The sequence below is a fragment of the Simochromis diagramma genome, unplaced genomic scaffold (assembly GCF_900408965.1).
Source record: "Simochromis diagramma unplaced genomic scaffold, fSimDia1.1 OVJJ01000516.1, whole genome shotgun sequence".
NCBI classification, from domain to species: domain Eukaryota; kingdom Metazoa; phylum Chordata; class Actinopteri; order Cichliformes; family Cichlidae; genus Simochromis; species Simochromis diagramma.
This window is the reverse complement of record NW_024386938.1, coordinates 288,374-314,669: the sequence shown is the minus strand read 5'-3', so window position 1 is coordinate 314,669 and position 26,296 is coordinate 288,374. Positions and strand designations below refer to the sequence as shown.

At 40.4% G+C, this 26,296-nt stretch overlaps 1 protein-coding gene across 1 annotated transcript; it reads left to right on the top strand.

Annotated features, from left to right (window-relative positions):
- The first annotated feature begins 8,900 nt into the window (after positions 1-8,900).
- LOC120736888 (T cell receptor beta chain MC.7.G5-like) lies at positions 8,901-25,387 on the top strand. The gene is made up of 10 exons (XM_040037251.1): positions 8,901-8,969; positions 9,057-9,619; positions 10,774-11,083; positions 14,146-14,255; positions 14,617-14,910; positions 22,786-22,920; positions 23,711-24,058; positions 24,150-24,173; positions 24,270-24,376; positions 25,157-25,387. The coding sequence occupies exons 2-10, from the start codon at positions 9,574-9,576 to the stop codon at positions 25,181-25,183; spliced, it is 1,401 nt and encodes a 466-aa protein (XP_039893185.1). The 5' UTR covers positions 8,901-8,969; positions 9,057-9,573; the 3' UTR covers positions 25,184-25,387.
- The last annotated feature ends 909 nt before the right edge of the window (positions 25,388-26,296 follow it).

The window sequence follows — 26,296 nt, the reverse complement described above, 5'->3', positions numbered from 1 at the left end:
CTAGGTAACCCTCTAATTTATTTATTTCCAGGTCATATTTTGTCAACCTACAGCTTCTCACACTCTTATTGGTAGCTACTTCAATAGCTCGCCTAGAAACTGAGAAAATGTTATCTTGGGTCCCACCCACCTCAGGTCGACGGGGGTCATTTCATCCACAGCCACCTGAAGTAGCATAATGTCATTCAGTTTCTCCTGTCAGTGTAATATAAACACATCGCACATAGCATAGTAGTTAGACTTTAATTTATATATATGTATTTGTGTATTTATACACTGAAATCAAACATTACATTGTAATCTTTTTTTTAACCATGTGCCTGTATTAAAAAAAACAAAAACAAGCTTGGCTAGTTTAGTATTATTACTAATAAATATGTACAGTGGCCCTGACAGCTCAAAATGGTTTATACTGAACAATGACTCATCTATGATTCTGTCCTTCCTCTGCTCATGAGGTGGCAGCATATCTTTACATACTTACTGAACTAATAGATCATGGCAGACAGGAGAATGTCACCTCCCACTTTAAGACTTTCCGAGTATCAAGGATGTGGGTGAACAGTATGACTGCAGATCCACTGAGAAAAACAGAATTCGACCACATCAGCTGCACAATAACTAAATACTTTAAAATACCCAAGAATGAAAATCTTATTCCTGATTCTGATTCATAATATTCATTTGGTTTCAGGTAATGGCGTGAAAGAGGGAATAACCGCTGCCTAAAGCGCGCACCTTCTTCTTATTGCTGTGTGTAAAGTATTTTATGGTGTTCTTTGCTGTTTCTTTCACAGGTGTCTCACTCAGTGACCAGGTCCACCAGACTCCAGCTGATATGTACAAAAACCCAAATGAGACAGCCATACTCAGATGTTTGCACACCATTTCCACTTATAACAGGATCCTCTGGTACAAGCAGTCACAGGGTGGACAGTTACAGCTGCTGGGATACATGTGGGGAAGCCGTCCCACTCTAGAGGCCAATGTGTCTGCAACCTTGGATGGTAGTGCAGATGAGAATAAAAACTGCACCTTAACAATTGAGAAACTCCAGCAGGACAGCAATGCAGTGTACTTCTGTGCAGTTAGTTTACACAGTGCTATCTATGGCTGCTTCTCAGCACAAAAACCTCACCACCACACATAATATCATCTGTGTATTACTGTTCCTGCATCTACTCAGCTTTTTATTTCAGAGGTTACAGCTGGAGTTCTTACTGTAGAGAGATCAATTCCTATATGGAGGTACAGACTTTTATTTTGAAACAGCTAATGTGATTTCTTGTTTTATTTAACACAAACATGCCTCTAAAAATAATCAGTGGTAATTGTTGGCCTCTCTGGATTTTTATTAGCACTATTCATGTGCAGCACTTCTTCAAGCTCAGTTTTTAAAACCTTGATATGTGATCACAGCCCATGGGCAAGACACCAAATATTTGAACTCTAAAGACATCAGTGTGGACATCAAGGCATCTGGAATTTTTCATAGCGTGTCATTCAAACCATACAGCAGGATATTAACGGCTAACCTCATGTTGTGAATGAATCAATCTCCAACCTTCCTTTTATACCCAAAATTTTTGAAAGAGTAGCTGTCAAACAGCTAACTGATCATGTGCAGACGAATGGTTTATTTGAGTTTTAGGTTTCAGACCTCATCACAGTACAGAAACAGTATTGCAGGTTACAAATGAAGTTAATGCGTAAGTTCAATCAGGAAGATCAGCAGTCACACATCTGTCTGCTTTTTGGGTATTTGGTGGCTAATTATGCTTTACATCACTTCCACTTTTCCATACTGTCAAGCTCATTGCTGACATCACTAATCCAATCACGTTCCTGTCCTTCTTCGGGCCAATCAGCCTCCACTCCACATACAGTCTCATTGGACATCAAACATTCTCCCTTGTGGAACCAGCCTGCTACTCACTTCTCCCATACTACTCATGCTCTATTTAAGCTTCCATCTCCACCACTAATGTCTAGACTGGGGTCCTACCCCGATGGGCCATCGGTGATGGGTTTGTAGCATAAACCCATTCGCTGGAACGTTCAAGACAATTCAACTACACAGCAAAAAGCATTGAACACCAAGCAGAGCTCTTTATGATTCTCGTATATGAGGGAGACCAACTGGACAAACGCCGTTCCTTCGCTTGACCCCAGTTGCTCTCGTCTGCTCCCCCGTAACACTGCTCTTTTATTGAGGTTACATGAATATACATAGGTTCATTAACATATGACGTCTACATACACACAAAGAGTACCTTGCCTGTGCGTTGTCTAAGTGTGTGTGTGTGTGTGTGGGAGGGGGGAGGGTCAGTGTGTGACCCCATAAACGACTTCCCTAAACCTGGAAGTCCAGCAGTTCATCTAAACAAAAGGCACTTAGACCAAAACAGATATACGTGTGTTTGCTATACCATATATCAGCAAGAAAAGATATGACCTCTTCCCATGACCCTAAGATTGTGAGTGTGCATGCCAGAACACTCTGGAACAGACTATTAAGGATCAAACCTCTACCAACATGATGTTGATTATACAACTCTAAGCATATATGAGTAGATATTTCTAAGCATAAATGACAATCAACAATACAAATCTAACAATCGGAGTCTAATTGCCAAAAAGTTTAATTAAATTCTATATATCAGTGAATCATGTTCAATTCCTTCTGTTGATATTTCCTTACTGAAATGATCTTCTTATGGCCTCTGACAGTGGACTCGTCTCTGTGCTTATCCTGCTAGACCTCAGTGCAGCGTTTGAAACTGTTGACCATAATATCCTATTAGAGCGATTAGAACATGCTGTAGGTATTACAGGTACTGTGCTGCAGTGGTTTGTATCATATCTATCTAATAGACTCCAATTTGTGCATGTAAATGGGGAGTCCTCTTCACACACTGAGATTAATTATGGAGTTCCACAGGGTTCAGTGCTAGGACAACTTCTGTTTGTATTATACATGCTTCCCATAGGCAGTAGTGATGGGATTTCCAGCTCGTTTTAGAGAACCGGCTCTTTCGGCTCCGAACTGGCTCTTCAGGTTGTTTTGTTGCTTTAATCAATTTATTATTAACAATAATATAAAATTATGCAGAAAAGGAATTACTAATGTAAAAAAAAAAAACCACGGCTCGGGATAAGGAGCCGGCTCGCGTCGTTCACTTCAAAGATCCGGCTCTAAGAGCCGTTTCGTTCGCGACCGACACATCACTATTAGGCAGCATCATCAGAATGCATAGCATACATTTTCACTGCTTTGCAGATGACACAATCTTATCTATCCATGAAGCCAGATAACACAATTAGTTAAACAGCAGACCTGAGTGACCTGAGAACTTTCTGCATCTAAATTCAGATAGAACTGAGGTTGTTGTACTCAGACCTAAAAATCTTAGAAATATGGTATCTAACCAGATTCTTACTCTGGATGGCATTACCTTGGCCCCCAGTAACACTGTGAGGAACCTTGGAGTCCTTTATGACCAGGATATGCCCTTCAATACACATATTAAACAAATATGTAGGACTGTTAAATCCAGAATCAAATTAGAAATATCCTGTCTCATCACATAAAAGGTATGAATAATCAGGCTCCATCTTATCTTAAAGGCCTTATAATACTATATCGCCCCAAGAGCACTTTGCTCTCAGACTGCAGGCTTACGTGTGGTTCCTAGGATATTTAAAAGTAGAATGGCAGATCCTTCAGCTTCCAGGGTTCTTGTATTGAACCAGCTCCCAATTTGGATTTGGAAGACAGACACTATCTCTACTTTTAAGATTTGTCTTAAAAATTTATTTCTGATAAAGCACATAGTTAAGGCTGGATCAGGTGACCTTGAATCTTCCCCAGCAGGCTTAGGCTGCTAGGGGCTTCAAATGATGCACCGAGCATTTCTCCTTCTCTCACCTTGTTTCACTCATGTTTTTATTCACCTCTACATGTAAACATTAGTTGTTAATAATCTCTGGCTCTCTTCCACAGCATGTCTTTGTCCTGTCTTCCTCCCCTTACCACCGACTGATCGCAGAAGATGACAACCCCGCCCTGAGCCTGGCTCTGCAAAAGGTTTCTTCCTGTTAAAAGGGAGTTTTTCCTTCCCACTGTCGCTAAAGTGCTCACTCATATGATTGTTAGGGTTTTTTCTGTATTATTGTAAGGTCTTTACCCTACAATATAAAGTCCCTTGAGGCAACTGTTGCTGTGATTTGGCGCTGTATACAATTGAGTTGAACTGAATCAGCTCAGGTATTAAGGTGTTAAACTTTATTGTTTAACACTTCATGATTACTTCATGATCAGTGTGAATACAGAAGAAGAGTTTGGACTGGAATACCTTGAGGTGATTTACTGAAGCTTAGTAAAACTGCCAAAGTTAGGATAAAAGTACACAAGAGAAAAAAAGTGCAGGTTTTGCTGAACTTACTCTGTAGCACAAGGCAGACCCACTGTGGTTGAGCATCAGACGCAACTCAACACTATGCTAGAGAGCAGTTCACTTTCCATTAACCAGACTTTTCTGTGCATCAAATTATGAGGAATATATGCAGCTGACCACATCTCTGTGTATCACTCATGATGCACAGGCTTTGAATCACTTGTGGTTTCCTGTAAGGCAGACACCTGTTTCTGTGGCTGCTTTTATAATGTAGTCAACTACATACTAGACTATTTCAACATCACGCAAAAAAATGAATCTTTCTGACATCACTGAGACTCAAAACAGGTAACAATTATTATGAAGATTTCACATTAAGAAAGTATCAAGTGTGAAGTGCTGATGGGACTGATGAAACCAACATGTGACAGAAGAAATTAAGAGGGAATCAGGTGTCACTTCGCTGTGAGAGGCATTTGAGAGTTGAGAATGATGTCACCATTTATCATCAGCACTGTTTCTCTCCTCTGTACTGCAGGTATGGTTTTAAGATCTTTATGCCCAGAAATGTATCTTTTTCTTCTTAAAACACATATATTGCTAAAGTTCACGTTAAAAACTACTTGTTCATGTGCTTGGTTCTAGTTGTTATATGGACTAACGATGTCACACAGACCCCTACCTTACTCCTGAAAACCGGTGACTCTGCCCAGATGTACTGCCATCACAATCTGCATGGCAGTTATTACCATATGTACTGGTTTCAGCAGTTACCAGGGGAGAGCTTGAGGTTGATTGTCCACATGCTGCCTTACAAGGCCCCAGACTTTGGAAACTTTAGTCAAGAAAAGTATTCAGCCAACAAGATTGTAAGTGAGAGCGGAGCTTTCACAGTGAAACATCTGGAGCCAAGTGATAGTGGTGTGTATCTCTGTGCTGTCAGCTCACACACTGATGCAGATACCTGCCAGGCTATACCAAAACTCAACAAAGATGACTGAATATTGGGAAACTGTCAATTTGCGATCAAGGTAATGTGTCACGGAAGTTTGCAATGTGTCACAGTTCTGGGTCAGGTTCGACCCAGCATTTTGAGTTCTTATGTTTTGTTTTATTTTTGAATGATTGTTTTGTTTCTCTGATGCTATGATGATTATTATTATTAGAGTTCCATGTTTCTGTTTATCCGCGTTTAAGGATTTGTTATTTCATGTATTGTTTGAGTTGCATGTGTTATATTCTGTCTGCCTCTCTGTCTGCGTCTTTGTTTAGTGGTTTCTTGTTTCCTGTTTTATTTTGAAGGTCTGTGTATCCATCGTGTTTCATCCGTGTGTTCTCCCTGCGGTCCGTCAACACTTACCTCCGCCCATCCTTCTTCATGTTTGTGTCCTGGTTTGTGTTCTGTAGTTTAGTTGTTCCCAGTTCAGACAGTCTGCAGTCCAGTTTGCCGTTTTCCTATTTTGTACTTTACTTTCAATAAACCACCTTCACACCTTTACAAGTGCCTGCGTTTGGATCCTACTTCATTATCTCCACATGGCTCACTTCACTCGCCATGACACAATGTCCACCCGATAGTTCATTTGGATTGAGGTTGGATCAAATTCATGCCATAAATGAACCACTCTGGAGTTGATTTGGAACTGTATCAAGACCACCTCCTCCAAAGAGTCTGGGTGGGATTGATACTCTCTAATACTAATTATAGGATTTGCATCTACTAGCTATGCTGAGGGGTAGCTCTGGCAGTATTTCTGGTTGATTCCAGCCTTTTTTTCTTGTTCTGACACAAGCGGCATCTGATGTGGTCTTCTGCCATTGTAAATCTACCTATATCAAGGTTCAACATGTTGTGTATTCAGAGATGCTCTTCTGCATATCTTGATTTTGTCAAGTGGTTATTTGATATACGACTGCCTTCCCATCAGCTCAGAAAAGTCTGATTATTCTCCTCTGACATTAACAGAGGTTAATTCCTACCCCAGGAAAACCCCAGGAAACTGCCACTCAGTGGATATTTTCTCTGTTTCAGTCCATTGCATTGGGTTCCTGCTGTTGTTTTATATAGATATATATATGCATGGAGAGAGAGAGAGAGAGAGAGAGAGAGAGAGAGAGAGAGAGAGAGAGAGAGAGAGAGAGAGAGAGTTATGCTGTGAAATGCCACATGGTGGAGCCATTCTTACTTTTCAGAACATTTGGCTGTAATCTTTTCAGTGTAATTTTAGATTAATACCAACACCTGATATAAAAATGTACACAAGAATATGTTAAAGTGTTCTCATCTTAAAAAACAGGAAGGAACAACCAAGAACCAGGTGACCATTCACATGTTAGGAGGTGGAGTCATGCTGTGCATTACCCACACCCCTTCATCCTCTTTCCTCCTCAGACCTCAGAGACACAAGCTGATGTGACAAAACTGAGGAGGAGCTCTCCATTATAGAAGACATTAAAATGATCTACTTTCTCTTTTTCTTTTTTCTAGCAGGTACTGACTCATATTCCTTCTCTCATTTATTCATTGCAAATAATATATAATAAGAAAAAATGTTCTTGTGTTCTCTCCAGATTGCTGTGTGGGTATCCATCAGACTCCCCCTGCTCTCATCAAAAAGCCCGATGACATGGTGCAGCTAGTCTGCACCCACAATCTAACTGAATACAGAGTGATGCTGTGGTACCAACAGCCAGCTGGCCAGACAGATTTGAAATGCATTGGATATATCAACTATCGGGATGTCACAGTGGACGAGACATATAAACAGAATTTCGAGATCAGTGGAGATCTTAGTACAAGTGATATAAAAAATGTTTCACTAATAATCCGGTTGACAGGAGCTCAAGACAGTGCAGTGTACTATTGTGCAGCTCGTTTTGCACGGTGAGACAAAATCTTTCTGGTATTTACAAAAACCCCAAAGCACAAGCTTCCAGTGCTGATAGATTTGTAGATGGCACAGAGGAGCAGGCACCTGTTTCTGTGGCTCTCATTTGGGTTTATGTCCTATTAAGTCTGTTCTTCCCTAAGATGTTGTGCAGAAATACAGCAGCAAGATTGGTGTGTGTTTCCAGCAGCATTCATAGGGTTCCTTGGAAAAACTCCTGACAGCTCTTTCTAATACACCTCACTAACATGGCTACGGCGGGCTAATAATGTGTGACGATACTATTTAGTTATCACGCATTAACCAAATAATGACTTGGAATCAGCTGAGACTGAAATTTACATAACTGGGGCAAGAGTGTGGAAACAAATGTGACAGTGCAAAATCTGTTTGTAATAGTAAAAAGTCATTTATTTGTTCAATGATTTCATTTTAACATTCTTTGTAATGTGTTGTACCAAATAAAACTTGGTTGCTTTGATATTCATTCTAGGCCATCTCTAGCAGTGGATGGGGATGGACACCAAATTGGCATTTTCTCCAAGCAATTGAATGTTTTAAAAAAAATCATTTTGTTCAGCCAATGGAAAAAGTACCATGACACAGCAATAACATGAAAATAAGCTTCTTATCTTATAAGATATTCTATTTTTTCTGATCACAGATACATATTTAAATGTGAACAAGAGGGTGAGACGTGTGCTGAAGGCAGATTACATGTTTACATTTTCTTTTTACTAGATATTCATTTTACTCACCAACATTTTTTTTGTTTTAATAATGATGGATTGCATTTATATAGCGCTTTCCTAGGCACCCAAAGCGCTTCACAATTCCACTATTCATTCACTCTCACATTCACACACTGGTGCAGGCAAACCACAGTTGTAGCCACAGCTGGGGCAGACTGACAGAAGCGAGGCTGCCATATCGCGCCATCGGCCCCTCTGGCCAACACCAGTAGGCGGTAGGTTGAAGGACACTGCAAATAATGTAACTAATTTGTAATATGCATTTTCACACTATACATAATTATTGTGTTCCTCTTGCTACAATAATACAGGGAAAACCACTCGGCGAAGGAAAAACTCCCTTTTAAGAGAAACCTCTGTAGAGATGCACAGAGATGAATAGTCATTGTTTTTAGCAATTTCGATTCAAAATACGTTCTTTGTATATTATAATGGGGTGGGTATAGAAGCAGGTCATCTACCAATTGGTTGTGGTGGTTGGTGGTTCGATTCCTGGCTCTATGCAGACAACAGTGCCCATCCACATCAGAAGTTTAAAGGTTTAAACTTTGTTTTGTTGTTTGATTTTCTGTCAGACAAAATTAATTATTTCCTCTTAATTTATTAAGTGCAGTGAATCTCTCAAGTATTCACCAAAATTCCCTTTTCAGAGAATTTTCACTTGTTTTGGAGCACCTCAATATAAAATCTTTTCACAGTACGCTGTCCCCTAAAAATGAGACTTGACTTTTAACTTCTTCTAGATTCTAAATGAGACGGCTACACTTTAACTGGTGCTGACGTGAGACTTCATCATCGTGGTGAGATGCTGTTGCCACTTTGTCTCCTCCCTTTCCTGCACCAGACTCAGAGTTATTGTCAGTCAGCAGGTGTGGTTTTCAACATGAACAGTTTTTTAATATCAGTTATTATTGCACTGTTGGGGATCAAAGGTAATTATTTACTTAATTTATTTCTGTCTGCTCAATGCTGCAAGTTTCATGACAAGATTTGATTTAACGTTACTATTTTTTCTACAGGGGCATCACCAAATCAAAATGAAAATGTTCATCAGACTCCGACTGATCTCCTGAAGAACATAACTGATGGAGACAAGCTGACCTGTAAACACAAAGTCAAGAGCTACGACACTATTGTGTGGTATCATCGCCCAGCAGGAGACACCTCTCTGAAGCTAGTTGGTTTTACAAGTTATAAAGAAATTCAGAGTGTGGACAAACCCTATGAGGGCTTATTCAGCGTGAGTGGAAATGGAGAGGTTGAAGCATTCCTGCACTTGGGCAAACTCAGGCACCCTGAAAACAGCGGGCATTATTTCTGTGCAGTTTCTAGTCCCACCACAGCAGAAAAGCCTGAAATTCCTCTACAAAAACCTTCATCTGACCCTGAACACCTGCAGCAAACCACATGCCCACAAACCTTTGCAGACAGTGGGAGGAGCTGCGCTGGAGAAGTTGACAGAAAGATACAGCAAATTCTAGTCCTTTTCAAACGGTTGAGTTCAGCTGGGATTCGAGCTGGTTTATCACATTCAACATGAACTGGTCTCATCTCTTCATACACATCATCATCTGCATTAAAGGTATTCATAGAGACTCTCTGTCCTTTAGAATTTTGACTTAGAAGTGGTTTCCATGTTTTCTATTTGTATAAAAACTATAAAACTTTGTAATTTGGGCATTCATAATTGCATTCAATTACTGGTTTTATTAGTGTTCAATAAGTATTTTACCAATGATCAGACTTTTAGTTTAAACCCTGAAGTCTGAATCCTCAGTTCTAACAATAGCTCGCTGTCCTTTCCCCAGTGTCTTTGCATTCAGGTAACAAAAATCATTGTGACTGAAATATATCAAAAACAGTTTGTGTTATTTATGTAGAGAGTTCTTCTACTTGTTGTCCAATAGATAGTTTAGAGGTTCGACTTGAGATTATTTCCTGTCGGTCTTATTTCCTACTACTTGACACTCTTTTTGTATACTGCCAACACTTTATTCACTGTTAGTCACTTATAGTTTTTTATTCACTTATTCAGTCACTGTCATTTTAAAACTGTGTACATACTGTATATTTTAAGTATTTTTTTTTTATCTCTTATTGTCTGTTTATGCCCTGTCCTTATTTTTAACGTCATGCTGCTCTGTTGTATCTTAATTGCCCCTTGGGGATAAATAAAGTCTCTGATTCTGTCATCAATGAGGACCACAGAGGGTTAATCTTTTATTGGAAAATTAAGTGCTGCAAAGCATCTGAACTAGTTATTTCCAATTATTTTACCCTTCCATGGTCAGCCTTCAGCAGAGACATGTTCTAGATGCAGCCACGTTAGGGTGATTAGTTCTGATTTTCAGTATTTCCCTCTCTGAGTCCGTCTACAAGACAGCAAGACACGGGACAATACAGACCAGGTTCTAAAAGATTAGGAATTAAAGTTGCTAATAGCTGTTATTTTAAATAGGGAGTCCAGGGAAATGTACGCACAAGCACAGGTCATTTAAAGAGGTTAAGAGAGAGAGTTAGGGATAGGGTTTATAAACTCTCTGATGTCTAATCGTATTATTAATTATCAATTAGCCAATAAACCCTCTTTTAATTCTTCATATTCTCAGATTGAACTGCATTTTGTGTACTTTTTATTCTAATCCTATAATTAGCAGTTGTCTCAATGAGCATAGAATCCTTTAAAAGAAATGCCATCAATTTATAACCTGTCAACTTTTCTTTGTTTGTCTACAGGAGTGTCCCTCGATAAAGAAATAAAGGTTCTTCAAACTCCAGAGCAGCTCCTGAAGCCGCCGAATGAGGAAGTCAGGCTGACCTGCAAACATAAAAACCAAAACTTTAACACTATTTTGTGGTATCAGCGCTCCAAAGGAGACACTGCTCTGAAGCTGATTGGCTTCATGTATTATCAGTCTCCAACTATTGAACCATCATTTGTAGGTCAGTTCAACATTAGTGGAAATGGAGAGAGTGCAGTGGATCTTCACATCCTGAGACCGAGACACCCTGAACACAGCGCAGAGTACTTTAGTGCCGCAAGATAGCACAGTAATGAATGCAGCTCATCTCTCTTACAAAAACTGCATATGCTAACAGATGGTAAACCACTGGTATCATGTGATGAGGTTGGAAAGCACTGAGATAAGAAGCTTTTTTCCTTCAACGATGCTTCAGTTTAGCCTCCATAACAGTACAGACTGATAAACAATATAATTAAAGCAATACCCCACAAGCCTTTTACAGCTGAGGGGTAATGATGATGTGGTTCAAGCTTCTGGTAGTCAATAATAGGTAACAGTTTTTAAGCATTCAACACTCTTTGTAGTTTTTAATGTTACTTATAGACTAACTGGGCTATATTATAATTTCCATGCTTATTTGGGAAACTGTAAAGGTGAAAATAAAATCTATTAAAAAATGATTATGTGTGTGCTTATGTATTATATTAACATAACTATGGCAAGTCATGTCATCCTCCAGCAATTTTATTCTGTGTGAATTCAAAGTTTACAGTAAAAGAAGTGAATGAGTGTTCCTAAATCAGTCCAACCAGCAATTCAGTGTGAGTTTAACAGCTCCTGTGGTCAGGCACAGAAAAGGAAGCTAATTCTTTCTGCAGGTCCAGTGTATGTAATGTGTTACTGAAACCCTCCACGTCACAACTTCTGATGATAAGAAGAACAGACCAGACACACTCTGGTGGTTGAGCCTTGTGTTTTCACTGATACGCTTTAGCCTCTGTGGAATGTTTAGTCCAAGTACACGACTCCTGGATGTCGACTCAGGACATTTATATTTCTCTGTTAACTCGAATGTTTTTAGTTCACACCTACACCACACAGTGAAGAAAAGATTAAGCTAATTTGTGCTAGAGTGGCTTTTGGAAGAACAAATCCCACAATTGTTAAGTCCCATAGTGTAACCACCCAAAAAACCATATGATGGCCCTGTTCTTTCTCATGTTCAAATGCTGTAATATCTCCACTTTTTCATGTCATTTAGTATAACTATGATCCACTTATCAAAATAAACGATTCCAGAGTCTATTAAAGGTTAGATTCAGCCAACAGGTGGAGGTAGAGCACGCAGCATAGAGGCTTGATGAATTAGCACCTCCCCATTCCTTTTTTTTTTTTTCAGTTGAAAGATGAAGGAAAAGAAAAACAGAAGGGAAGGGGGGCAGTGAGAAAGGGCACTTAAAAAGAGAAAGAAGAGACAAAAATCTCCTGGATCACCTGTTGAGAGAAAAAGAAGAGAAAACAAGCAAAAAAAACAGAGCAACATACTAAACACAACACCATCACGTTAATCTAGCGTAAACAGCAGTAAATACTAAATACTGAATGTTGTTGTGTAGCAAGCAGGACCGACAGCGCACAATGTGCTTGGAAATAGCAGCCAATAAAGGTGTAGTTTATGTCTATGAACAGTGAACACCTGTGTGCACACCTGTGTGGATCAGCGCGCTTCTATTCAAAAGGTTTCCCCATGTAATGGTCTGCTAGAGGATGTAGAGAGCCATAGCCCCGTCCCCCAGGGCATGAAGCAGGCATGGAGGAGATCCAGCCTCCAGACATCCAGAGGCCCCAGAGTGCGAGAGCCCAAGGAGGACCACCGGAGGGGCATCAGTGCCACCCTCCTGAGAAGAGCTGAGGAGAGCCCCAGATGAGGGGTCACCCAGTAGCCACGGAGCAGAAGCCAGAGGGGGCTGCAGTGGCGTGCCCGCTGGCTCTGCCGGCAGCCAGCTGTGCCAGAGTGAACCGAGCCGCAGGCCCAGAGGCCGGAGGCCTGAGGGCCCCCTTTGCCCCGGAAGAGGCCTGACCGAGCAACAGGCACCAGGCCCCGCCAAGTAGTCACCGGGAGTGAGCTGGTACATACCTGAGCGCCCAGGCCCGGACACCAAGAACCACCAACGCACCGACCCCTGAGGGCATCTGTTACCGGCAGGGAGTGTGGTGAGGGGAGACAGGGAGTTCCCAGAGAGGTGGAGTGTAAGACCCGACCTGACATATAGACACAGACAAACAGGCACACACAGACACAAACATGCATTCCCAACCTCATGCACATATATACAAATACTCAGCACTCACCCAACGTAGGGCTAGACATACATGGACACTGTACACACAATCCCACTCCCCAAACAGACTCTATACCGCAGGTCCAGGTACCCTCGCCCCTGGAGGGGGAAATGGCACCTAGACCCAGGAGATGTTACCCTTTCCCCCGGGGTGGAGGCAAGCAGACCGCCCCAGGCATCCCCAGCAGCAGGGAGGCCCCGCATCCCAGATCCCAATCGGATGGCCAACACCTTCTTCCAGCCCCCCCGCCCCGATGGCCAGCAGAGAACAGGGGTGTGTGAAGACCCCAAACCCCCCTCCTCTTGCTCATGTGTAGTGTTGCTGCGTGTTGTTCTAAACACGCATTTAAAATTTAAAACACGGGAGAGCATGGTGCTGCTGCCAGAGAGCAGCAGGTGTTAGCACGGCCCCTCCCGAGAACCCTCAATGTCTACATGGATTTAAAATTGAAAGGTGGGCACCGGCGCCAGAGGTGGGGTTGAATACACAGACGTCCACTGGACGCAGTTAATGTGCCCACCCTCAAGGCCCTATATGTATGTGTTATGAGAATGTGAGTAATGTGGATGTCTAAGTTGTGGAATAAAATTGAGGCACAGGCGGCCAGAAGGGGACGGGGGGGGGATGCCTCCCCTGCACCCTGGTGACATACCCGCACCCCAAGGCCCTACTTGTGTGGGTGGGTGTGTTGGAGCGGGAAGAGGGAGGCAGCCGGGGATGGGGAGCACCTCCCCATTCCAGAAATACATGAGCTCAGTCACTCAGAGCAAACATTACTTTTTCACACAGCAGTGATGACAATGTCTCCTTTCATCCACACGTTTGGCTTTCTCTTCCTCTGCTTTCCAAGTAAGAGCCTCAGCTTCACATTCCCTCATACATAAACCTATAGCTGTCCTCTTTGTTTGTACTGCAGTAATAATTGTATCCAAACATCCACAGCTCTGGTCAGCAGCATCATATTTCATCAAAGTCTTCCTCAGATTGTGAACGTGAGCTCTAAGGTCCGCATCACATGCAGCCACGATGACGGGACCCGCCTTGTGATGCTCTGGTACCAGCAAAGAACAGGCAGTCAGTCTATGACCCTCATTGGGTTTGGATATGGCACAGGAGACCCGACCTACGAGGGTCAATATAAAGAAGAATTTAAGCTTGAAAGAGAAGACAACGTCAAAGGAGCTCTGATTATTCCCACAGCAAACCTGTTACTCTGCCAGCACACAGAGGTGTGGTTTAATACTGCTCCCTCACAAAAAGTCCCTCAGTGTCGTCTTCTTTTCTTCAGCTCTTACGTCAGAGGAAGCATGTCTTCACAGAGCAGAGAAGTTAGGCAGTCGGTCTCATACTCGAAGATGTGTTCAGCTGGAATCACACTTTTTTTTCTGCTCTTATTTACATGTAATTTTTCTTCAACAATAACAACCTTCAGAATTTTTCTACTTGTTTTTGTCAACTAGTTTTAACCACATTTTAAATCTCTTTCCTGCAGATCAAGCCAACTGTGTGACATTCCAGCAACCTCAGTCCAGGATAGTCAACGTAGGCGAAAGAGTAGAAATCCAATGCAGCCACGATGATGACAGTTTATACGTGATGCTCTGGTACCAGCAAAGGGATTATGGAGCGATGAGCTTAATTGGATATAGCTATGACACAAACAAACCCGACTATGAGCCGGCGTTTCAGAATCACACCGAGATTTTGAGAGAGACCAGAGTGAAAGGAGCTCTGAGCCTCCCCAGTGTCAAACTGTCACACTCAGCTGTGTATTTCTGCGCTGCCAGTACACAGTGATGTGGTTCAGTGACACAGACTTACTAAAACCATCTGTGCAGCCATGCTCTGCGAGACAGCATATTTCTGCTACAGCTTTGTAGAGATCGACATCTCTCATCACTCAAGTTTTTGGAGCTGCCATGTTGACCTGTACAAAGCACATGAGGAGAGCAGGAGGTCAGACACAAACCAGCACAGAGAATCTGCTCTGGTGGTGGTACTCGCCTTCTCCACAAGGGCTGCGTCTGGATACCTGTGCCTCCCTGGATCTCCCATCCTTTATCTGCTCACCTGCTCATCCTGGCTGATTGCCCTGATCTCATTTAAGGCTTCACTGGATCATTGTACTCTTCTCAGTTAGTGTAGCCCAGCTCTCTGTTGTATTCTTCCTTGTGCTTACGGTTCTCTGGCTAATCGTTGTTTCTCCGTCTCCCCTGTACAGACCTCCCTGGACCCCAGCCTGCCTTTCCTGGAACCCTTTTGGATGAGTGAGAATGTGACTGAGGCACAGCGTGGATCTTTTAGACCGAGTGTGTTTCTTTCACGAGTGGAGTGAGTGTGAGCATGTCTGTTCTCCAGGCCTGGACCTGCCCACAGAATCACTGGACCCCTCTTCCCCCTCTCACTGTACATATGTAAATATTCCACATGAGCTTCAGTCCTACCTAGTAATTGTGACAGAATCAGGTTAAGTTAAAGAAATAAAAGACCCCACTTTCCAATGAATTGCAATAATAGAATTGAGATAAATGCAGGTAAAGTAAAGGCAATAATTCAGTTCAGTTTCATTTATACAGTTCCAAATCACAACAACAGTCATCTCAAGGCACTTTATATTGTAAAATAGAACCTACAATAACAGTCCCAGAAATAATAATAAAGTAAAGGCAACAAAGGAAAAGACATCTCCTACTGTTTTTTTTTTTTTTTTTTTCATATTTGAAGAAATAAAATATCATAAATCACTTGGGGGGGAAAGGACATTTGGACAAAAATGTAGTTGTGGCAGAGGTGTCGTCTCTGGCTCAGCTGCAGGGCAGCAGTAGGGCAGTGAGCTCAAGGGGGGAGTGCCAAGGAGGCTGGAGGGACAGGTGTCTGAATTCCACTAGCGAGGTTTCTCCCTCTAGAGTGAAGCCTGAGACCTGGGGAAGGAGGTGTGAGTGCTGGAGACCATCTGAAAAGCTGAAGTGGGTGCCATACCTGTCAAGAAAGCATTTTGTGCGATTTGCAATAAACACTACTCAAAGTAATACAGGGGTCAAACACTACAGTATCGTAGCAGACGATCTTGAAGAATGTGCTCCAATGAAGCCTAGCCATCAAAAACAAACTTTTCTTGATGTCCACATAACATTGAAAATGGCTGAAAAGTGAAATTTGGTTGAAAAGGAAAAGGACATTCTTCAGTCCACTAACTCCGTATCTAACTAGGGCTATAGGGCAGCGACTGAGGGGGCACTGAAGTGTTTGAGTACAGAGAGGACCAGCACATTCATCTCCAAATTGTTTTTGCTGTGAGATGACAGTCATGGCACAACAACAATGTACTTTGGACAATTAACCCAAAAAGCACTTTATAATGTCTTTCTTCAGTGAAAAAAAGCAAAGCAATGGTGTTACTCTGCCTCACAAAGATTATATATATATATATATATATATATATAAAATACTGCTCAAAAGGAATAAATGAATAAACGCGTTCTTCAAACTTCAAAAACCACCTTTTGCAGCAGTTACAGTCTGGCAGCTCCGACACATTACAGCTGATGTTTTAAGGTAATCTGATGACATTTAACCACACACTTCCTGGAACATCTCCTACAAGATTGCCTTCCTGGAGCGTCCTCCCTACCATCAGTATGTCAAACAGTTCCCACAGCAGCTCAGCAGGGTTCGTACCCAGAGACTGTTCTGGCCAATCCATTACTGTCATTATTCTGGCTTACTGCTTATTATCTTGCAATATAAAGCACCTTGAGGTGGAATTAATTTGAACTTGAACTAAAGGTTTTCTGCTAATTAATTAGCGTTTTATAATGACTTGAATTAGCAGTCAGCAGCCTCCCCACAGAGGCCACGCCACCGTGGGCAGGGCTGTAGCTGTTCTCAGTGACTGTGGGTGGAGCACTCGTGGAAAACTCAGGAAACATTCAAGCATGTGAACATTCCTTTTGATGAACCCTAATGAACATGAAGCTCTTCTCTCTAGCACTTCTCCTGTTTTCCAGTAAGAAAATTGTTTTTGTTTGTTTGTTTTACTTGACTTGATCTCTACACCAAACCCTTCGATTAACCTTTTTGTTTTCTTCGTTGTCCAGGATTCTGTTACAGTGTGAAAATATATCAGCCACCTTTTACTTTGAGCCATGAAGGAGAGAAATCGGCGACGCTGCAATGTGAACAGGACAATGATGAATATTTATACATGTTTTGGTACAAACACGCAGACTTTAGGCAAATGCAGCTGTTAACGTATTCTATTAATAAAGGTATTCAAACCACTGAAGCTCCATTTAATGAGACAAAGTACTTCATGTCACGTCCTGCGGTGCGTAATTCTAGTCTGCACATAAAGCGAGTGGAGCCTGGAGATTCAGCTGTGTATTACTGCGCCTCAAGACTGCCACAGTAGCACAGACTCACTCTGTGGCTGATCAACAACCCCAACATCACAGCAGGTCAACGGCTGACAAGCAGCTCACTCAGTCTCCCTGCAGATGTTTGTTTGTGACTGTAATGTAATGGTAGTATTTTTCTTAATTTTCTTAATTTTTTAAGAAAAGAATAGAAAATAAGGCTCTTGAATTTGTTACAATTTGAAGGTAACATGATTCAGATTTCCAGTTTATTTATAATTTTTCTGTCCTGATTAAGATACATAGATTATTTGTTTGTTATGAGACTGAAATTTTGTTTATTTATTTATGTAATTTGTAGAAAATTGTAATTTTTTTTACTGTTGTTTTTAATCATTTTACTATTTTTTCTCTAAATGTACTGTTGTGAAAAGTTTTGTTCATATATTTTGTTACACATTGAAATGAATCAAGCATTATACATTACATAAGGCCATTTTTGTGCATATTATGTTTGCATTAAAATGCCTCAAAATATATTTACAGCACTAAATATAAATATGAACCTGAAACAGTCACAGACAAAAATCCAAGGCAGACCTGCAGGTAGTCACATGACAAAACACATTCAGTGATATCAAAAGTCAAAAAAGGCGCTGCACAAACACGAAACTGATTGAAAGTAAAAATCAAGCACAAAAGTTTAAAAAAAAAAACATAACAGCAGCACAAAGACAAAGTAACAGGAGGGAGGCCTAACAAAGACGGGTGACCAGTGTTGGGCAAGTTACTTTAAAAAAGTAATTCGTTACTGATTACTTCTCCAAGAGAGTATGTTACTTTTCTGATTACTTGTTTTCAAAAGTAATTACTTACCTTATTACTTAGTTACTTTTTAAAAACATGATACGCAACCTGAATATGTAATAAAACAACAGACCTTTCAGCCCAAATCTATTTTTTCCTGCATAATCCATCATATAAAATTTAATCAAATGAAAAAATCTTTTTAAAAATTGTTTTATGAGTTTTAATCTTTTAATTTTATGCACATTGCATTAAACAAAAATTTAATTATATGCAGCTGTCTTTGACTTGCAGAAATTATTTAACATTTAAACCTATTTTCTGCATATTTCAGCATATAAAATAAGATAATATTTTTGTGTTTACACTCCCTCTTTCAAATAGATGCAAGTAAAACACAGCAGAAAATAAATAAAATCAAAGACTCAGCAGCTCTGAGTCCTGTCGCTCTTAAATCTAATTTTCACCTAGCAGGAGCGGGGCGGGTGGAGGTTTGCCGGTGCAGCAGCGGTCATCACAGCGGGGTTTCTCTGTGAATTTCACCTTCCCGTGGTAGCGTGCTTGGTGCGTACTCAGATTTGAAGTTTAATTTTTCAAGAAAGAACTTTTCTTCCCACACAGAGTAACAGCGGACGCTAAGTAATGTCAGTACTTCCAAGCTTTAAACGCTGCATGGTCGTACTCTCTCCCGCACTCCATATTGTTCATTGTTAATCTGCACACGTCTGTTGCTGCCTCATACGTCATTGTCATGAGACACTCTCAAAAACAAAATCACAGTTTAGTAACGCAGTAACACTGCGAGCTTACGGGAAAGTAACAATAATCTAATTGCTTTTTTGCAATAGTAATCCCTTACTTTACTCGTTACTTGAAAAAAGTAATCGGATTACAGTAGCTGACCATCTCGTGACTGAAATGTAACATTTGCTCTAGTCTGCCTAAAAACAATTCCACAGTGTGGAAAAAGTCCCTGCAGCAGTGTTTGCATGCCAATTGAAGTTGAAATAGAAAATGACAGCATCCCCTCACTGCCACTCAGGAATCGCTCAGCTCCTCAGTTGAAATATCACTGAAACCCTGGTAGATGATGTCCTTATGTATAAATTATACCTGTTACACCTCACAGTAATTCTCCAGTTTTGAAATGATCTTCCTGCTTGTGTATGCTATGATAAAATAAGTACTTTATACTATACGTGCAATTGTGTACATTATGACAATTATGGTTTAAAGTGGAAATTAGCAAGGGCGAACCCTCAGTCACAATTCATTCTTCTGTGGTAGATTTTTCTTTGCATAGAGATCAGCCGGCTTTCTCTGCTGATACCAAACTACGTCTTGGATTTAGACATCCTGAGCCATCATGCCTAACCTTTCACCTCTTGACACTATAGAACTAGTGCAAAGGTCTTATTTAGTGAATGAATCAAATCAGCATTTAAACTGATGTTAGGTGGGGCTAAGGTAGCTCTGCTGCAGTCCAACATAGTAATTGACTGCAAACCTCAGCACAGTACAGACAGACATTTCACAATATGAATAAACCAATACGTGATTAAAAACGCTGAAATGGGACTTTAGCTAATATTTTCATTTACATTTCCAGTTTATCAAAAATCAAAAGTGTGAAGATAATCTCTGATCCTTATCCCTATTTTTCTCATCTCTCTTTGAGCATGATTGGTATTCTAGTTGCCACACGCTGCCTTCCAAATCGAAGGTCACAAGCTATCTGTTTTTCAGCTTTAGTTTGCTCCGCGGTTTTTAGATTTCTGACATGGTGGGGTAATCCAAAAGTACAAGCAGCTTGGACCATGTTCTGTGGTTTTACCCACATAGAGTTTTTTCTAGAAAAATTTAGCTGAGGCAAAACTTGATCAGCAGCAGAGGAGCAGTCGCTGATCCATGAAGTCATAAAAATATATCTGTTTCAGTTGGCTGACGTGTCTGCAGTACCACAAAGCTGATCAGTTAGATAAGTACACAGGTGCTATAACAGAGGGAGCAGTGTCCCGTACAGTGTAGCTTCTCAGCATCCACATATCTTGCATTTTGCTATTCTGTGTTTCTTTTTCTCTTATTCTTTAAGTGTTTGCTGTCTGAGCACACAGTTGTTTTGTTTAAGAACAAGTTGATCACAGCCTGACCTCTGCTGGCTGAAGTTGGGGTTACATATGTCTGAAAAATCATGCTGATGATGACCCTTCAATGAGCCGGGCCAATCTCAGATTATATTTATGTCTAAAGTTATACCAGACTGATTTAACTTTGTGCTTAAGCATGAACCGAGGTCCAACTGCATCACTGTTAAAATTCTGAAAGGACAACAAATGTTTTATCAGTTGTCCCACAACTTTATTTCTCATGTCGCGTTTACGTTTATATTTGTTTATTACAAAATCACATAAGACCTTTTTTTTCCTTTTTTTTCCTTTTAGGATTCTGGCACTTTTAGAAATAAAACATCAGTATTAATGTGTTTGATATGTTTTTATTTTCCATCTAAAAGTTTAGTTGTGGTTAGAAAACAGTAAAGTGAATAATTTGAGCCTCCACAGCAGTGTGTGTAATTCTGTCAGGATGAACAATCTGAAAAGAAAGCAAACAAAATGTTGTCTTGACTGCGATTGACTTTGAAAGGGTTTCCCTTCATATCTGATAAGTTTGATCATATACTCACTTTCCTGTTTATTCATCTAAAAGCCTTGTAGGGGTGTCAAACCATAGGTTTAATCACTGTAATTTGGGAAACATTATCAAAATGATGATGTGGAACTGCTGATTTCCTCCAGTTTTATACTGACTGGGCGGAAATAAAGAGGTGTGACCAGAGAAGACGTCACCGTGCAGCTACTGTATATAGAAACACGGGCTTTGTTTTCTTTGTGCGTCTTTTCTTAGCAGTCACAGAAATAGCAGCATTCATGCTCACCTCAGGCCTCCAGGCAGCCTGCACAGCTGCTCTCATCCACCAACAGAGAAAGATGGAGGCTGAGATATGGAGATGCTGGGTGGGGGGAGGAAAGACAGCAGCAAAGTGAAGTCAGGTTTTTGTCTAGTGCTTTTTCACTGTGGGGACAGGGGGGGCACGGTGATACAAACCAATAGAGCCGCCGTACAAAAACCTCCTGCATTTAAAATGCACAGCGAGGAGCTCTGCAGATTACTTTCAACACCTGACAAGCATAAAATGAGCAGTATTTTAAAAAGTGCAGGCAGCCCTGCTCTTACTGCACAGAAATATCATTAGTGAGGGAATTTGTTTAGAATTCAATAAAATTTTAAACACAGTGCAGCTTTTGAGTTTATTTCACTCATCTTTCTTTTTTAACTAAAACTCAGTTGGTGGGATTAACATGTCCTTTGCTAAAATTCCAAGTGTTTAGTGGGAATTTAGTCTCATTTCAAGTGCCTGCTCTGGACTGTTTGGTTGCTTTTTCACAAAGGATGCGTTCAGTGTGACACTGGAGCTGAAGCCTGCTTTGGAAGTGGAACTAGACTAACTGTTCTGGGTAAGTTGGGGCCCTCACACTTTCTGTTTATTGAGAAAAAAAACACGTTTGCAATGTTTAGACTATGGCTGAAGCAGTGACCTACAAAAATGTGGTCCTTTTTATTACTGGTTTAGCTCCGTGCTATTTGATATTAAGCTGGTCCACAGTGCTACTTATGAAGCCTATTTTGGTGCAGGCACAAAACTGACCGTTCTCGGTGAGTAAAACGTCCTTTCGTCCCTTTGGAAGCGTTATAAATGTGTAGATGTTGGAAAGTATTTGGATATTAGCCTGTGTGTACAAAAAGAAAACAAATCCGGCATGTTTAAGGTGATTGCAGTAAAGTTCAGTTTACTGTGCTGGTGGTTTTGTTTTTGAGGCTTTTTTCGATGGAGGCACCAGGTCGACTGTTTTAGTTAAGAAATAAAGTGAAAGAACTAGAATATAAATCAGAATATCATTTAATGGTTGTTTTTCATCTGATGGCAAAATACCCAAAAGCCTGAATGACACCTTCAGGTAATGAGTGATGCAATAATAGCCATAAAACGCACTATATTTATATAGATATATATATCTAAATATATATAAATGTGTCCTGTTGCTGCCGTGGTTTCAAGGGCGATCCTTAGCAGACTCTAGCTGTCGACTACTGTCGATCTCTATGAAAAGCTCAATGTCTGAAACTATGACAAAGCTTGATAAATTGCAAAGAGGAGCCCCAAGAGACAAGGAAGAGGTTTTTGTAACAGTCTGAGAGCTCTGTGTTCATTCAGCGAGGCTTATTTCGGCGCTGGAACTAAACTGACCGTCTTAGGTAAGATAATCTGCAGCAAAGACTCAAACTACACGTCTTAATATGATAGAAATAATGTGTGATAAGTGTGCTTCACTTTTTGGGTGGTTTTATTAATCAGCCATAAACATATTCAAGCTGTTTTTAAAAAGTGAAAGCTATTAAAGCACAAAGTTAGTCTTGTGTCAGTGCTGATTAGTCTTCAGCAAAGTGCTGCAGCTATAAAAGAATTGGCTCTATGCCCAGATTATCTGTGGCTATACGGAGTTCTGATCAGCTCGGTGAGCGACTGCGTATTCCCAGTCCGAGGCTCACTTTGGGAACTAAACCCACAGTTTCAGGTAAGGTGCAAAAATAGAACATTTTAACAGGCACAAATGTATTTTATCATGCAATAGTCCATAAATTAAAACCTAACTGTAAGTAAGTTGAGTTACTGTAGCATCATTTAAGGTTCCTGACTTTGTCTAAAATCTAAAATCTGTCTAATTAGGTTTGGTTTTGTTATGAAGAGTAAATTTGGAGAAATTTGAATTTTTCATAAAGAGAAAAAAAAGATCATTTCCAGCTGTTGATAGCACAAACAATTTTTACTACGCTGCATATCAGTGTGGCAAACTACAACCCTGCTTACTTTGGTACTGGCACCAAACTGACAGTTTTGGGTAAGAAACCTTATGCATGTTTTTTTCCACTGCCGAGAACCTCTGAGAAGTTCTAATGTAAGTTTAGAGCTGTAAAAAGAGCAAAGTTTGAATGTCGTTTTTCATACTTGGGTGTAGACAGAATCACAAAGTTCTAAACACGTTGCTGTGGATTTAAAACAATGTGCCATGAAATTTATTTCAAATGTCTTCTATATCTAAGATATATGCTGCAAAAGCAGCATTTTGGAAAAAAGAAAAAAAGAGATGTGGCGTCAGAAGCTTACCTTACGCCATTATTTATTTCATTTTACTTTCTTTTTACCCAGTAATCACCTGCTGTTTTTCCAAAAGATCCAAAAATCCAAAAGAAAATGATGAAGCAGGGTTTTTTTTACAAGTGTTACTTTTTTTTATCTTTGGGTATTCAAAATGGGAATAATGAGACTGTTTGCATTCTAATGATTCGATTCTCTTTGTCCCACAGCACCAAATAGAACAGTTGAGCCACCAAAGGTGAAAGTGTTTAAACCTTCAACAAAGGAGTGTCAAAATGAAAAAGACAAGAAAAACAAGAAGACCTTGCTGTGTGTGGCCTCTGATTTCTATCCGGACCATGTGGACGTGTCCTGGCAGATTGATGGGGTGGACGTCAAAGATGGCGTCGCCACCGATCACTCTGCCCACTGGAATGGTACCCACTACCGCATCACAAGCAGGCTGAGAGTCTCATTTTCACAGTGGTTCAAACCAGGCAAGAATTTCACCTGCACCGTCAACTTCTTTGATGGGGAACAGACGGTTCCTTCTGTAGGCTGGGTCGCAGGCATTCGAAGTACGTTCATTTACAATCTTTAAATGTGTCAAAACCATCTGAAATAGTTTGACTTGATTTCACTGAAAGAAATCGTTTCTCTTTTTCTTAGATCCAGGAGCTGCAGCAATGAGAAGTAAATATTATTAATAATATTATTAATAATAATAACCCAGTGTGTCTGCTCTATACTGAGCTGGGAAAATAATACAAATCTTACAATTTTGTGCAGACAAGTATCTGAAGACCACCCACAATGCCAAGCTGTCATATCTGGTTTTGATCATCAAGAGCAGCATCTACGGACTCTTTGTGATCATCCTGGTGTGGAAATTTCAGGTTGGTCCAAAACGATCCAGCTCCTGTTTGTGCCATGAGCAGTGGTCGTTATATGAAACATATCTCAATACAAAACAATAATTTAACAGCACCACGTGCTTCTTCCTCCAAAGGAACCTGTCTGAAACTGAATCTAAATGTAATGCAGGATCGATTTGTTAGACCGCCGTAAAAATTAGCAGCTAAGAAAAACATCAGTTAGCCTGTTTTTCTTGAATATGTCTTTTTTCTCAGCAACTATCACTCAACAATTAAGACCTATTGAAAACATTTTAAAAGCTAATGAGCTAAAACGAATGAATATAAAGGTATCATTTAAAATAACAAGGAAGGGGTTTTGTTGTTGATGTTGTTTAAAGTTTATAGATTTATAGATTCTCCATGACAATATTTCAGTCACCCCAGCAGTATTTTTCATTAAATATCTCAATCAATCACTTTTAAAATTAGTGTAATAATATTTTCTCAGTAATCTCAGCACCGGTGGGTGGTAATATATATGTAAAAACTCTGACAAAGTGCTCATTATTACCACAGAAGCTCTGAAAAGGATTTCTTATAGTTATCATTTAGTGTATCCAAGAAAACTGCTTTACATCCACGTCATTTCTGAATTTCTTTGTGCTTGATTGATAATTAAAAATTAGTAGGAAGGTGAAGCTTGCCTTCTTTATAGTCAGTTTATTTAGTGAAGACTCACTGAAAACATGAGGCTTTATGTTTAAACCTTTGTTTAAAGAGCGACTCTGTAAACTGAAAACGTGTTTCCTGTCTTCACAGGGGTTTTCGAGAAAACCAGAGAAATGAGAGCTGAGCTGAACGACTGAGCTGCTTTCTGTGAAAACAAAAACATTCACAGTATCCTAAAGCTTTGCTTTCCATTTGACTTTCTTCCATTTAGTATATAAATAAGTGGACATCCTGTGCTGTTATTAGTTATTATTCTGTTAGTTTGTGTAAGTGCTTTGTGCTCAGTTTGCTTCTTAATAAAAGTACTCCTTAAACACACAACTGTTTATTTCTTTCATATATGAGTCTGAGGCAGTTCTACCTGACAGTACAGCATCAGGTGCAGTTTCAGGTATTATTCATTTATGTCTGAGCCTTCACTACACTGCATGGCTAGCAGGGAGCTATTTTTAGCAGCCTGTTATCTGTTGGGTTTCTGAGAACTCACCCTTATATTTTCCATTTTCTATGAACTCCAACTCAAAAACATTGGGCCATTTTTACTGTGACATGTTCCCCTGTCTGCAAAACCTGTTCAAGATTCACTTTTTCCATTCTCAGTGAGTAAAGCTGTGTTTTTTTCACAGTAGGTGGAGGGCTATACATATTGAAGTATGTGTGTAAAATGTGAGTCAACCACAGCTCGTACGAACAGGAAATCAATACTCTCCTCTCTCCAGAGAAGGAGGTTGAAGCTGTTGTTTTGTGAGGAACAAACCAGGTCATGACAGCTTACGGAGGCGTTGAGAGCAACAGCAGAGCACAGGATGTGGTCACAGAGTGAGACGAGCGAGCGGCAGATTGCTGATAAGCTTCAGAGGTGCAGACTTCCGCTTCACCGCAACCTTCACAAGCATTAACACGCACCTGTGCACCAGCTCCCCACTCTGCAGCGCTGCACGAAGCACACTAACTGTGTCAACTGAAGCTACGCTGGGAGACAGCAGCTGCTCTGTGTGCATGCGGATAACTGCAGCCTTTTATTTAGAGTTTGAGGTCACATAAGTTCATCAGAACTATCAAGCACAATAAAGTGCTCATTTCCTTTTTCCTAATCAGAGGATGTTTATATCACAACAGAGTTTTGATCTCCTCAAGCTGAGAGTTCTGCTTCAGAGTTAAGAGTACTGACCGTAATCCTTTAATGCTCACAACAGCATTACATAACAAGAAGGTACCAATAAACTACGA

Coding starts and splice junctions, on each gene's coding strand:
- LOC120736888 (XM_040037251.1), top strand. CDS start 9,574: ATGAACTGGTCTCATCTCTTCATACACATCATCATCTGCATTAAAG. Junction 14,911..22,785: donor TGTGTATTTCTGCGCTGCCA/GTACACAGTGAT, acceptor ATTAGTCTTCAG/CAAAGTGCTGCAGCTATAAA. Junction 22,921..23,710: donor AACTAAACCCACAGTTTCAG/GTAAGGTGCAAA, acceptor TTTGTCCCACAG/CACCAAATAGAACAGTTGAG.